Source organism: Dipteris shenzhenensis, chromosome 2 (assembly GCF_047967505.1).
Source record: "Dipteris shenzhenensis isolate YYH24624 ecotype China chromosome 2, Dip_SZ_1.0, whole genome shotgun sequence".
Classification (NCBI taxonomy): Eukaryota; Viridiplantae; Streptophyta; class Polypodiopsida; order Gleicheniales; family Dipteridaceae; genus Dipteris; species Dipteris shenzhenensis.
In genome coordinates, this window is record NC_141597.1 from 16,089,989 (window position 1) to 16,104,996 (window position 15,008).

Here is a 15,008-nt window from a genome sequence, read left to right on the forward strand (position 1 = left end):
AAAGGAGTTGTCGATGCAAATACGAAAGAGAAATAGGTTGCCAACTGTAAGGGCACTTGTTTTCAGATCTCTTGGCTCACCGCCTATGGACCAAAATGATACCCTATCTTTATAGCCGCTCTCATCCACTATGAATGCTATGGAAAAACACAACATAGAGCAAAATGACATTCATTCAAAATCTTCATCCCTACACACATCTATGCTCAATACATCCTCTGGCCACATATCATCAGGAAGCCATACTACCTCTGCCCACTCATCACTCACATGCACTACTAGAGTCCAATAATTTCCGTGAACCACAGAAAGCAAAATCTCAACATGGAAACCCTCAAATAAAAGGCCACGTATTCCTGGCCCAAGCTCAAGTGATATAATCACTATTCACTTCGACTGCAATAGTAGAAACATCTGAAGCCAGGACTCCAGTGGGATCAACATAGCTCAAATAAATAGAGCAAAATCTCCAGCATCCATATCATGTATCCACAACACAGGAACTCCAAATAGCCTTACAAATAGACTGAGGGAAAACTCTGATATACACAAGAACCACGTCTCAAAAAGCACAACGCGAGGACCATTTATATCAACAAGACTACCTTTGAATCCCTCATAAATCCATGCTCATATATCCCATGACAAGTTCAGTCAAGAACAGCCCAGGATTTCTTTGACTTCAAGTAGCCAACTGGCTTGTATGCCCAAACCTGCCACCCTGTAAGAGAGCCTACACCGTGAGCTACACAAGCATCTTATGTAATAGCACCTTGAACTCCATGAAGCCCACTATTCATCACTTACATGCTTCCCATAGTATCGTCATCACAAGCAAGGCTTCTTCTATAATCAACAATGGGCAAGCTTGTATCAAGATCCTTGAAAACATGAAGTGAGGAAAACACCCGACATAGCTTGCCATAACTGGAGCTCTTCTCTGTCGAGGTCCGTGCAGCTGCACCCGTCACCTTCATGAGATTATAGTTGACACTCAGCTTCTCAGCTCATGGAGCTCATGACCTCTAAACTTGCTTAATAGTGACGCCCATGGTTCTCCAGCTTCCTAGTAGAGACTCCACCCCCCAACAGTCGACCTCTCTTGCAACATCTAGCTCGCCACAGCTGCCTTTCTAAAGGCTTTCAGCCTGCACCGTCTCCTTCATCTAATACAGCAGCTCCTAGTGAAGGCCACAGTCGACTCTTTCAAGACACTCCAACTGAGCTCACGTACCTTCTCCTTCCCCACACAGTAGCGTTGTTCATACTCTGTCCATCAACTCCCAATAATCCACCTCCCATACGGACCCGAGAAGCTCCCCAAAGCAACAGTCACGCCCTCCAGCCAAGCTCCCAGCCTGTCGCTACAAGCTCACCTTCTCTATCGCCCAAGCCCTAGCACTCCATAGCTCTCTCCAAAAGCCGCAGCCCACGCCTAGATGGTGAAATGTGACCTGCTAGCAGCTCATGTCGACCGTCTTTGCCTTTGTGTAATGACTTCCAACACCCGTGTCTAACTCTTGCTCATAGAGCTCATGGATCTCTAAATTGCATAGTAGAGACGCTTCGCCCGTTCAAGCATCTTCCAGCAAGAGTAGTCGACCTCTCCTTCATGACGATAGCTGCTCATAGCCCCTCTGCTGCTCTCAGAGCACCCACAACGCCTTGGTCCCCAGTCTCCTACAGAGTCGCCCAAAGCCCGTCGTCTGAGATCCTCTCTTGCGTGGTGACCCAACACAGCCGCTTTCTCTGCTCACAAACGACCCCCCACTTACAAGCCTTCCAGGATTCTATAGTAGAGACGCCCCCCAGAAACTCCCAGCCCACACAATCGTCTCCCCTCGCAGCCTCTAGACGCGCGTGCTCCTCTGTGTGCCCACGATCCCTTCTAGAATTCTCCTGCAAGCCCAAGCTCCACGTATGTGCAAGCTCTCACAATCCAGAAGCGTACTCTTCCTCATCACGTAGCCAACTTGCATGCATGGCTTGCCTTCTCTCAAAATCTGCCACGTCATCACTTAGCTTTTACCACTCTTCCACCCTTCCTTCAAACTTACACCAAGGCAAATTAAATGCCCACATTTCACCTTAGACTCACACCTTCAAGCAAGCATTTGGTGCTTAATTGCTCATAGACTACCACATATGATGAACACAAACCCGACACGGTGGATTTATAAGACACCCATGATAAAAAATGCTCATGCCCTCATACACATAATGACCCGAGACAACCATGAAAGACGTATGTCATCCCACAACAAAAACACCGTCACACTGGATACCATGCTCTGGAGTGCCTGGTGCACCACACCTTGGGCTCATCATTTCCCACTAAGAACTTGCAAAGAAAACCATTCATAAACTCAAGTTCTTTTACATTAGAGAAGGTCCTTCTGATAAAAGGGTGCTTACAGAGCCCAAAATCAAAACTATTTGACTGTGTGCAAGACTATGTGCCTGCCCACTAACATGCAACAAGTAAAAAACCTATTTACAATTTTATCCACACACCGCCTAAAGAGATTCTGAAAAACACGAGCTAGCAACCAAGGTGGTGGTCTATAATCCAGCAAATACCCTTCGTGGAAAGAGTTTATAAGATTCTGCCGGCCATGCCTAGCAGAAACGCGCCTGTCTTTTGGTAGTTGCTCTCGATCCTGGAGAGCCATGCTCCCAAATGGCACGCAGTGTGAAGATGATATCCTGCCAGGTGGCTACTAGAGTAGCCACTAGAGAAATCGACTGGCCTCCTATCACTCGACTGTATCAAGCGAACCAGATGTTTCAGGCAATGATACTGGAAACTGTCTCCCACACACCGCCCTCTGATAAAGGTGGTGGGTGTGAGCGGGAGGTCTGAATTGCATGATGAATCTCAATCCTAGAGACCTACTGTCCATGTATCCTGTAAACCGGAGAGACAGGGTCAATCACGAAAGCGTGTCCTCCCTCCGTGAGCCAGGATGCCATCCCCCAAGTGAAATCCCTGCTCATCCTCTATGTATTAGCCACAATCCTAAAGGATGCTAGCCATATCCGCTATGCGACAGGGAAACCCCATAGGTAGTGAGGGACCGCCGTCTCCAAAACTCCCTCCGCACAGCTAGTGCATTTGTCATCTACTTGCATCTGCTCCAGCCAGGGCCCGATGGGCAGACCCTCGTGAGCCATCAGCCAGAAAAAGTAAGAAATCTTGCGTGGGTGCAAGCTCGTCCAAAGACAAGGCCAGAAACGGGCTATGACCTCTCTCGGGACATCCTGCTCTAGCCAGTGGCATTCCCTTTAGGGGGACCATGCTGCTGTCTTAAGCTATAAATGACGTCTGATACAAGTCGTGTAGGAAAACAAGGAGACCTCCTCCACCTGGTCTGACTGTCCTATGCGGGCTAGCCAAAACCACTCTCTTGGATCCCACTAAAAGTCGCTGCCCTCCCAAATCCAGAGGTGCCAAACTGAACCCTCTGGGGTCGATAAGACTATGGTGGGATCGATGCACCGCGTCCTGCCCAAGCAGCCCACTATTCTAAGACACTACGGCTCTAGGTCCGCCTCTGCCTCATCATCGACCCTTGACTCTGCTTGCAATGAGCCTCCCTATAAAACTGAGATTGGTGGAAACCGAGAGACTCACGAAATAAGCGTATCCTGAGCGGAATCCCTGTCCTCGAGAACTGTCCAGACCGGCAGTGGGGGTCCATGGACTTTGCAATCCATCCCACCATGTATCCAGGATTGCCTCCTCAATCTCCTACCATCCTGGTACTTGCTCCTCCGTGATGAGAAAGGGTCTGGTCTGTGGGCCTTTGTCTCCCTAGGAAGCCATCTCCACGCCCCAAAGGATCTAGCTGGTCCACTGTCCCACTATACCATCCCAATGTGAGTCCTTTGTCCAAGCATGCACCCCACCGAATCTCTGACCTCCGGGTGCCATATAAGTGGCTGTCTCTCAAACTCCTCCCTACAAGATGGCCTAGCTGAAATGAGTCCACCCGCCAATCTTTGCCACAGGTACATAACACCCATAGCCACTGAAGTCCTTATCAGAGGCATGCAGCAAAAGGAGAGAGCAGCAGATTAGGGCAAAATCTATGTGGCTTTAGATCCATCACTAGTCTACTGTCCACAGTGTGGTTTGTGAGTGTACCATTTTGTAATACATTTTGAGTCCTATCTTGGATGTTGTTATTCAAGTATTGGTTGTCATATCTTGATGTCTATTCCAAATTTGAGAATGGTTTGCATTTACATGTATGTGTCCACATCCCGGGTAGGATCTAGGGTTTTCAGGTGCGACCTTGTTGACAATTCATTTTCTACTGCGTGTTTTAACATGGTCCCAAATGCTAGAACTTGAGCTAGATGTATATGTTCAGATATTACTCCAACACACAATTCACCGTATTGCTTTCAATGGCACATGAACTGCTTTTGTCAAGAAAATAGTGATATCTTTATTGAAGGGATCCTTGATGACTTCTCTGTCTATACTCTTGAGGGTGGTTTCTGCAAGGTCCCACATCAACAAATTTTGGTGGGATTTTGACAAGTGCAAAGAAGCCCAACTTTGCTTATATCCAGAAGAAAATGTTGGTTCCTCACTCTATGAGTACTACTCTTGGGACAGGCTACCATAGGCTAGTACGTTTGCCAAGATCGACATCATCCTGCAACTTAAGAAAGGAATCGTTCAGGAGATGGGGAAGGGACGTCAAGAGGCTTCTCATCTTCCAAAAAAAGTTGTCCTCTTCAAGAGCTCTAGGTACCATCAAGTTTGATTAGTTGCTTTTCCTCACAGTCTCTATGGGAATATTTGCTTCCAGTCTCTCCTCCCTGTCATGATATCTGACATTTGAGATAACCAATTTGTTGTTCTAATCACCTTTTCAGTCTTCAGAAACGTAATACATTTCACTTTATTAAAATGTGGAATATCAGATAATTAAAAATCTTCTTTTAATGATTGCTGTAACAGAGCTGTCCAACGTAGATACATAGAGACAATGCCGTTGCAAGGTCTCTTCTATAATTTGATATGGCATATTTTGCAAGTTTATCATCACATGATGTGACAGAAAAATGAGGCATAAAGAAATATGTCTTTAGGCAGGTGAGCACATAAAAAGAAATAAACAACATCAGAAAGTCTCAGATTTCACGTCATTTACCTGCAAGATCGACCAGATTTATGTAGCTGACACCGTTTCCACTTGGCCCTGGTTTCGACATCTGTAATAACATACATCAGTCGTAAATAGTCAAAATGCAGGAATAATTGAATACTGCCTACTAAAATATACAATTAAATTAATATGCCTTGCATTTCATAGGCTTCTTCCCTCAGCAAACATCGATCCAAGAGCCAAACATACAAAAGAGACAACGATATGTTATACTGTGGTGATCGAAATTGCAAAAATCTTGACACCATGAAGAGACTAAGCAAACATGAATGGGATGCTACATTTCATAGAGTTTCTGTTCCCTTTCGAAAAAGAGGAAGACCAAAGCACATTTAATTAATCTGTTTACTTTTAGGGGTTGGGAGTATGTTAGTAAGAGGAGAAGAGTAGAGGTATGTTCACCCAGGTGATTTTCATTGTGAAGAGAGTGTGACTTTGACTCGAATGCCTATTCAACTCAGTAGCTACAGTCGTGCGGCTGGCTGCACCCTGCCTCAATAATCGATCCATCTCCGACCAGGTTGACACCTCTTTCCATAAAAGGCCCTCTACATAGGTACCTGTGACAGGATGTTCTCTCAACCTTAAATAGTTTCCTGTGGAAGGTTTTGAAGGTCCTCCAAAACAGAATCCAGAGACCTGATGGGAAATTTTCATCTGAACCTTGGCTGCATTTGTATTGTCCTCGTTCCTCCGTGTTTCTAGCATGTCCTGATGACTTACACTGGTAGTGGTTTCAGAATCACTGCAAATTGATCTCATCTCATCCTCCTGTCCTGTACTGGAAGTTTCAATACTTTCTGAGTTTGATGCTGAAGAGTGTATCCTTCCTAATTCGATGGAAGAGTCTCTAAAATGGCTGGCAGCCAGCAAATCTCGTACCTTCTCTTGATATATCTCCAAATAGCTTACCTGTTATTTCAAAAGATCAGAGACTCAATACAAACATATAAATTTATTGAACATTGGAACCCTGTATCTTCATCTGCTGAATACGACCAAAGCCAGGGATACTGAAATCTGAATCAGTTCAGTACCTAACTGATTCTTATAACAGAGATGTTGACAAACTCTGTTATCCATGAAAACATTGAAAATTTTGAATTTTTATGTGCGGGAACAAAAGGTAATCCAGGTTTTACAATATTCTGAGAAACAAATATCTCATGTCTAAAAATAAATTATCAGAATTGTAGTCGAATGGGTTGGGAGCACCCAGCCTCTGAAAACCCAATTTTAATGGACGTTTCAAATGAGGCCTTCAATAGCTTGGTTATATACATGAAATGCTGTACACTATGAATTCCCTCCAGAGTAGTTCCCGTATGTGGTTATAATTCTGTTAATGCAAGATGAGCATAGACCAAGCCTGGATGAGAGACCTCAACTCTGCATTCGTGATCCATGCATTTTTGTTTGACCCTTTGTAGCAATTCACATGCCATCCTCGGCATCTGAAGTAAGCATTAAAACTGAATCATTCATCTAAATTATTGTGGTGACTGGAAAGAAAATAATGGTTGAAGATCACAAGAAGCTTTACCAATCCATTCCCTTCTTGTGTGCCATCTCCATAAATGGTGTAGGTTTTACCAGTACCTGCTTGCCCATATGAAAGAATCTAGAGACATTGGAAACATGACCATGAGAGACATGCCTTGTGCAAATATCTCAAATGGTTTTCAAATGAAAATTTCTTAAAATACATGCCCAGCATTTGATTGTGAGTAAAACATCAGTCTAAGAGGACAAAATTGAGTAACAGGATTTAAACCACCTTTTATATTTCCTGCATTAAATAATCTTGTTTCAGCATATGGGCAAGAACTTCTTTGGTCCCTTACAAACATTTGAAAATTCTATTATGTTTTTTAGCTTCTGCATTTAATTTAGTAGTAACAAAAAAAGAAGAAGAAAGAATTCAGACTGTTACGTTCTGTCCATTCAACGCTCTATCCACAGCTGGAGCACCAAGACTTTTGTACATTTGCATTTGTGCTTCTCCCTTCTTTTCTGTCTGATCAACTTGCACATAGCTATCATCCTGAACATAGTCTACTTCAAATTCAAGCGGCTTACACTCCCTAGATAAAGAATTTCGACCTTGTTGATGAGGAATGTGCTCCTTCACTGCAATCTTATTGCCAAGTAAGCACAGGACCTGCAAGCCAGTCACATGCTTAACTGTGGGCAATTTCAACAAAAAATCCCATTTCATCCACAGGAGAAAGAAAGAGAATATCATATGGAAACCTTCAAAAGGCCAATGACGGTCAATGATACAACATGTGAGTAGAATACAGATCATGCCTGAATGGGAGAGCCTAAATGCTTCTTCCTGATCCAAGTACATAAAGAAAACTGGAACAAAAACCTGGCATGATGAAGTCTCAAGTGCAATCCTCAGTGTGACCTCCATATATGACTCTCTAAGTACCTCTCGGGATAGTGGTGTCAGATCAGAGTATCCTTCTCATATGTTCCCCCTCAGACTTATAATAAGAGGGACAGAAAACCCATCATGTGCAATGAGTATTTTATCAATGACTTAGGATGTCCACTTGGATTTTCAAGATACACCTAGAAGTCCAGATGGAGAGGGGAGCGGCCTTGATGGGTTCCTATAGAGTTTCCAGCCAAGATTTATAAGGCACTCTCAAATACACCTTAAAATTGACACAGCTATGCATCTTGGTTGGCTTCAAGAGGCCAATTAGACTGAGGGTAGATAGGTCCACTAGCTGGGCATCTTGTTAGGCACCGGAATTCCTTACAGATTACTTGGACTGGGGAGGTCAAATAGTCCTTTACGCAGTTGTGGAAGGATGGAGACTAGTTAGACTGATAGAGTAGGAGTTGATTGAGAATGCGATTTCTCATACGATTAGAGTTGGCTTCAGTGACAACTGATGGTACATAGATCCTCACCCCTCTCATCATGGGTAATCCACGAGCCTAGCTTCGGAGCTCGCAGTGGATACCTACCCAAAGAGCACATTGGTAGATGTTTGGTAGTACACTACCCATGCAGACTTGCTTTTGGAGACGGCTTTGGAGATCCTACTAGAAGAGACAAATTTCCAACACAGTGGGACTCCTGATCAACACCTGGAGACAGGCCTTTGGTGTGGATCCCATATGCCTATGGTGCTTCATGTTCTTTTGGCTCTTCCAGCACAGTGGACTCCCGATCTATACCTGGAGACAGGCCTTTGGTGTGGATCCCATATACCTATGGTGGGGTGCTTCACACCATTAGAGTGCATTCAACATTCATTTTGGTTGTAGAGAGCTCTAGAGGATCTGGCAGTGCATTGCACACATGCTTGGTAGGATAAGGAGAGGTACTTGCTACATCACGTATGTGGCCTGCTGGCTCACACAATCACATCCTGCAGATTCGGACAGGGCCATTTTGATCTAAAGAGAAGTCCCTCAACTTATCACCCAAGATGGAGTACAGGTATCTACAGATAGACCTCATCGAGATAGACCTTCTGTAGATTTAGTCTGGAAGATTATTACCAGTCTCAGTGCATGGCAGATGTGGAGGTCCCGATTTTGCAGAGGGTATAGGTGGGACTTAGATCTTTGCCGTTCAGTTACTCTCAGCTATTTGGCAGGACATTATTCACACTCTCATCCGCTTTGGGGCAAGATTCATCCTCACATGCCACAGTAGTAAAAAAATATTCTTTCATGAGAGTTGTACCATGATTTATTATTCACATATACTGGCTTATTTCTTTCCTGCATGGTTTTGTACAACACTTTACCCTGGATTTTTGTATTTTGATAAAATTTCACTCTCTTGCAAAAAGAAAGATAGTCACATGCTCATGTGGAAGAGCAGTTGAATGGCATTCAGAACTATCCCATATGGAAGTTCATAATGAAGATGCTATTCACTAGCAAAGGCTTGTAGAAAATTGTTGCAGGTACATCCACAAAGTCTATCATAGATGCCAAGAGAATTGAGCAGTGGGAGACAAAGGATGGGCGAGCAACATCCATTTTCACTGCAAATATCAGATTTTCCCTCATTAATATTATACTGAGTACGAAAACTTAAACAAATAGAATAACTTTGAGGTGAACCATGCAGGAAAAGCAACTCAAAGGACAACTTCACTCTGAGAGAATGAGAGAGGGACATTTGCTCTCAACCCATCACACAAAGCTCATAGAAATCCACTAAGCAGTTGCCACGGTGAGAAAATGGATTTACTTTGAACTCTTTGGCACCTTATACAAAGGATTATCTCCCCCTTATTAGGTAAATCCATCCACCTGAAAGGGTCTGAGACGAAGCCGCTCGCAGTCAAAAAGAATTCAAGACTCTTTTTCTTCCACTAAGGCAGAGTACATCTTTTCATGAACACATCCCTGAAAAACAGAAGTATATGGCAAAGATCTTATGTGCGGTATCCAAGGCTCTTTTCTTCCACTAAGGCTGATTACAACAAATCCCTGAAAAATAGAAATGTATGGCAAAGATCTCGTATGCAGTATCCAAAAGAGCAATCGGGCACCATTGTCGAATATCGGTCCTATCTCCCCCTTTCCAAAAGTATGAGCAGAAAAAATAGGGTGTTCTTAGAAGCATTGCTCCTGCATTGGGCGCCTACTAGCTCCCCTCCGTCACCCTCAGCCTCCTTCCATTCTCTGCCTTCCGCCTCTGCTCTCTCCCCTCTCTACTGACGCCTCTCTCTCTCTCTCTCTCTCTCTCTCTCCCCTTTCCTCCACCTCCCAGCCTTTGCTGCCGCCTCTGTTTTCCCTCCTCCCCCCTGGCCTTCCAGGCCATTCTCCCTTCCCACTGTCTTTATCTGCTCCCTTTGCCGGTACCTCCCAGCCCGTTTTTGGGCGTGCTAGATGCATTGAGGGACTTTTTTGTCCCATCCCTTCCCTTCCCCTCCTGTTCTGCTCAAACCCCTCCCCGTTTCTTCTCCTCTCCCCTCTTTCTTCCCTCAAACCCCTTCTTCTCTCTCCTTCTTTAACCTTTGCCCCCTTCCCTTCTCCTCTCAGCCTAGCCTCCTAGGCACCACCTTCCTTCCCTCAAAGACATTCCCCCTTCCTCCTGTTCCCTCTCTCTTCCTTCCCTCCTTTTTCTAGGCCTTTCTTCCCCTTCCCTTTATCCCTTCTCCCTTTCTCTCCCTGCATCATGGAGTTAGCAAGTTGCGACTCAGTTTTTTGCAGAATGGAAAGGTGACCAGGCTAGAGGAGCTCACATAGAAGCACCCTCGAACCCCACATCTTTTCACATTTTACTTTTATGTAGGACAAAAAGCAGGCTAAGCATGCAATACAGCAGCTCAACGATCGAGCAATCATTGTGTTCTTGGTGGGTCTCATATCCACTAGGCGACAGGCTCAAGAATGGGTATAAGAGAACGTGCTTTGGATGATGACCACATCTAGAAGGTGATGATGTAGGGAAATGGTGTTTTTGTGATTCAGATGTCCACCCTTGATACTGCTCAAATACTTCTTCAGAGATTTCCCATGTTTGGACGTTTGAACAAAGGCTTTTGTGAAAATTCACGTTTGTGAGAATACTATGTCAACTGGAAGGCCACTCGACTGGCTGGGTCCGACTATAGAGGTTCCACAGTGTGCCTGGAGACCTGATGCATGTGCATTGCAAACTTGTGTCCTTTCAAGTACACGGATTCATTTATATTTTCCATGGATTGCTAGAAAACATAGCAGAGCACAATTTATAGAACGCACTCTTGCAAGAGACTTACACCAATGCTCTACATTCATGATGGGGAGATAATTTGACGCCTGGATAGAGTATACGGCAAAGCATTTTGAGCTCTTGATATAAAAGAAAGTTGAGTCCAGTTATATACAATTTCGAGCTTCCTGCATTCTCACTCAATGCACACAGACTTCAAGGGACAGCGAGAACAACTAATATCGTTTCTCCAAGGCACATGATTTTAGCAGATAACCATGACCACTACGAAATCATACCTGCCTCAGAGGGCATACTTTCTCGTATTCAATAAATGGCCTCATCCGGACAAACACCTTCACCTAATAATTCAACATTCACCAATATCAGCTTTACAAGTGCAAAACAAGGATGTACAAACACCCCTCCTACGTGGATATAGATTGGGAAGAAGATGTGATAGCGGCAGTACTTCCAATTCCAAAAAGAGTGCAATGCGTGCTTATATTACCTTCTCATTACTCGTTCTAGTTTTGGGAGCTGCTCCCCTTTTGGAGGATGAATTTGAAGAGGTCGAAGTCACCGTCGAACCAGGGCTTCCTGAACGTGATTGCAAACTGTTTTCTAGTGGTAAAGCCTCTGAATTCGAGGAGGGACAGCACGAATAAGATAGAATATTCGGCTGTTCTGACGAGCTTGTGCTACCACAGGAGTTACGTGCTTTAAGTGGATTCTCTATCGAACTTGCGAGCGATTGATAAGACAGCCCATTTAGAATTACATCCGTCATTGCCGGGACGGCATGGGGAAACTCGAAGATCTAAGCTACGACAACAAAAAAAAAAAGAAAGAAGTCAGCTGAGCGTTGTGAGTTCTGCAAGGAAAAGGACACGGATGGGAACGGTCACTCTGATTACCTGATCGAAATCCATAAGAAAAGATTTCTCGCGTCAAATTGCTGTAAGATAGCGACGGGGATTGCGACCAATCATGGTGGTAATAGAAAGGGGGAAGCTGAAAATAGAGTGATGGGTTACTGGGATAGATGATGGAGGTGGAGGAGCGAGCTACGATGATGCGAAGGATCAAGCTAATTCGTTGGATGGCCGTTGGAAGCGAGTGGATGGGTCAGTTGGTTTTCCGTTAGGTTTATATTTTCCTCCCTCTCGGACACCTTAACTGTATTTCTCTATTCCTTTACACCTTATTAAGCTACCCCTATTAACTCAGTTTACACGCTCGAGGAATGGGCGCGGCCCTATACTAGGCGAGTTTTTTGGCCTTCCCCCTTTGCCGCTTTTGCCTTATTGGAGTCTTCACTTCAAAAGTGAAATTTCGAATTTCGATTTCTTAAAATTAATTCCTTTTTACTATGGGGTGCGGGGTTAAGTGTGTGATTAGTCCAAGTTTCTCTCTCTCTCTCTCTCCTCTTTTCTATGCTACGCATCCAATTTGTCTTCTTGAATTACAATTCTAACGCATGAATTACAATTCTAACACATACAATAGCATCAAAAATTGAATATGCATGGAAACTCATGAAAAGACAAGAGGCAATCACTAGGTACAATCTCCCCCCTCGAGGTGTGTGGCTCATGATCCCACACCAAGAGTATTTATAATTTTGAAATAAGAGCATGAGCCATTGATACAGAGTTACATATTCATCTCTTGAACATCCCTTTTCCATACTTTTCTCTTGAGCATCCTTTTATTATACTTTTCTCTTTATCACTCCTTTACTCACGATCTCATCCAAAATTACATGCCAAAAAGTGGGAAGGCTTTTAAGTACTCTTCCTTATCAAATGTAATGACTCTTGGCCATTTAATACATTTAGTAGCACTAGCATAAAACCATGGCATTTAGCCTTTATTCCTTTGAGCTTGTTTACTCCCATCCGTCCATGTCATTTCCTGTACTCAATAAACCAATTTAGCATTAGTCAAATACTTAGCGAAATGATATACATCAAATGATTAATGGCACACGTTTAGTTAGGCGTCCCTGACTAAACAAAAGTATTAAATAGAACTCCCGCCACGTCTGGTGCGATCCTATAAATACTTTACGTCATTTCGAACAAGAGTTTTGAGAAATACTTCTCGTAACATTCCCTCTTGCTTGAGGTGCAACTGACCTCAGTTGTGATTTTGTTTTATATGAGTTAAGGATATCAGGATGGTCTCGAAAAAACTGCTCAGGAAACCACTGTGCATTTTCTTTTGGATGATTTTTAAACTTTAATAAATAAGAGTTATAAATCTTTCCTTTGCGTGTTGTTCTTTGCTGATCATCTAGAATACAATCAGGCTCAAGAACTTCAACTTCATCCACAATTAAAGGTGGCTCTTCATAAATAGGATGCGCTGATAATTCTCCTGTAAAAGGTTTCAAGAGATGAATGTGAAAGGCATTATGAATCTTCCAATGATTGGGCAATTCCAAACGGTAATTCAAATCATTTATCTTAGAAATAACTTTGAAAGGTCCATAAAACCTTGGTGCTAATTTTACTGCAGGGCATTTATCAACACTCTTTAAACGCCTCTTTTCAATTCGTAGAAGGATAAAATCTCCTTCTTTATACATCATATGTTGTCTTTTCTTGTTTGCTTGTTTAGTATACTTTTCTTGAGCTCTCTTGATGGCTTCAGTTACTTCTCTCATGATTTGACAACCAAGAAGGGTCTTGAGAAGTCTGGTAACTGAAGTACTGGGGATTTAACTAAAGCTTCTTTTAAAGCTTGAAATGATTTATCATGGCTTGAAGTCCGAATGAACTTTTTAGTTTTCTTTAGGAGATAGGTTAGTGGATTTGCTAAGAGAGCAAAGTTCCTTACGAATTTCCTATAGTAACTACATAAGCCTAAAAATAATCTTAGCTCATGTATATCTTTAGGCTTGGCCATGTTTCAATACATTCCACTTTCTTTGGGTCTACTTGAATACCTTGACTTAATATTCAATTCGATCTTGAAAGAATGGATTCTTCTCAGGATGTATGTATAATTGATTTTCTTTTAAAAGTGAAAAAGTCAATTTCAAATGTTCCTTGTGATCTTCAGTATTCTTGTGCTAAAAATCAATATATCATCAAAGAACACCACTACACAGTGTTGATGCTTTAAAAAGATTCGGTTCATCATTCTACTAAAAGTAGAGCGAGTGTTGGTCAAACCAAATGGCATAACCAAAAACTCGTAATGACCCGTTTGCATTCTAAAAGTCATTTTGTAAACATCTTCTTCCGTCATTTTAACTTGATGATAACCAGATTTAAGATCAATCTTGCTAAAAACTTTAGCTCCTCTCAACTTATCAAGTAAATCATCTACTCTTGGAATTGGATACTGATTCTTGACAGTGAGTTTGTTTAGTGCTCTATAGTCCACACACATTCTAAATGTGCCATTTTTCTTTTTCACCAAAAGGACTGGAGCACCATACGGGGAGCTACTTGGTCTAATCAACTTCCTTTCCAGCAATTCTTCTATTTGTCTTTGAATCTGTTTTCGTTCTAAGATGTATACTCGATATGGAGCTCTACAAGGAGATGAATTTCTAGGTAAAATTTGTATGCGATAATCTTCAGGTCTAGACTTGGGTAAACCTGGGGGTAATTTGTCCAAGAAACAATTCAAAAATTATGAGATAAAATCTTTGAAATCGTCATTCGATTTAATTTGTGTGGCCGTAATTGAATTAACTAAAACCAAAAATGATTTTTCACCTTTCCTAAAAGCCCTTTTAGCTTGTGTGTGATTCAAAGGATTCATTTCATTCTTTATTTGTCCCTTTAAACAAATTCTTCTATCCTTGTGTGTGATCCACATTTGGTGAGTGTTATAGTCAACATCAGGATTAAATTGATGTTGCCACTGCATTTTCAAAATTATATCTTTTCCACTTAGAGGAGCCACTAAGAAATTTCTCCTTTCTTTGTATGGATCAATCGTGAGTCCTAAATCTTTCACTTCATTCAAACAATTATATCTAGTTCCAGTAAAAGCAGCTTTAAGCTTATAATGTTGGTGAAACTTTAAGATTCATTGCTTTTACTAATCGTTCAGAAATAAAATCGTGTGTACTTCCATCATCATGTAGAGTAACAATTTCTTTCCCACTTATTTTTCCTTTAATT

The 15,008-nt window shown here is 42.6% G+C and overlaps 1 protein-coding gene across 1 annotated transcript in view; it reads right to left on the minus strand.

Moving 5' to 3' along the window:
* Positions 1 to 11,845, minus strand: part of LOC147904381 (uncharacterized) — a 43,297-nt gene extending 31,452 nt beyond the window's left edge. Inside the window, exons 1-8 of the mRNA XM_087398224.1 lie at positions 11,781 to 11,845; positions 11,375 to 11,683; positions 11,163 to 11,225; positions 7,111 to 7,344; positions 6,727 to 6,804; positions 6,566 to 6,637; positions 5,586 to 6,095; positions 5,169 to 5,229 (exon numbers count right to left, since the gene is read on the minus strand). Of these exons, the coding sequence (XP_087254350.1) occupies positions 5,169 to 5,229; positions 5,586 to 6,095; positions 6,566 to 6,637; positions 6,727 to 6,804; positions 7,111 to 7,344; positions 11,163 to 11,225; positions 11,375 to 11,683; positions 11,781 to 11,795 (1,342 nt within the window). The 5' untranslated portion in view covers positions 11,796 to 11,845. The remainder of the gene's footprint in view (positions 1 to 5,168; positions 5,230 to 5,585; positions 6,096 to 6,565; positions 6,638 to 6,726; positions 6,805 to 7,110; positions 7,345 to 11,162; positions 11,226 to 11,374; positions 11,684 to 11,780) is intronic.
* Between the last annotated feature and the right edge of the window lie 3,163 nt (positions 11,846 to 15,008).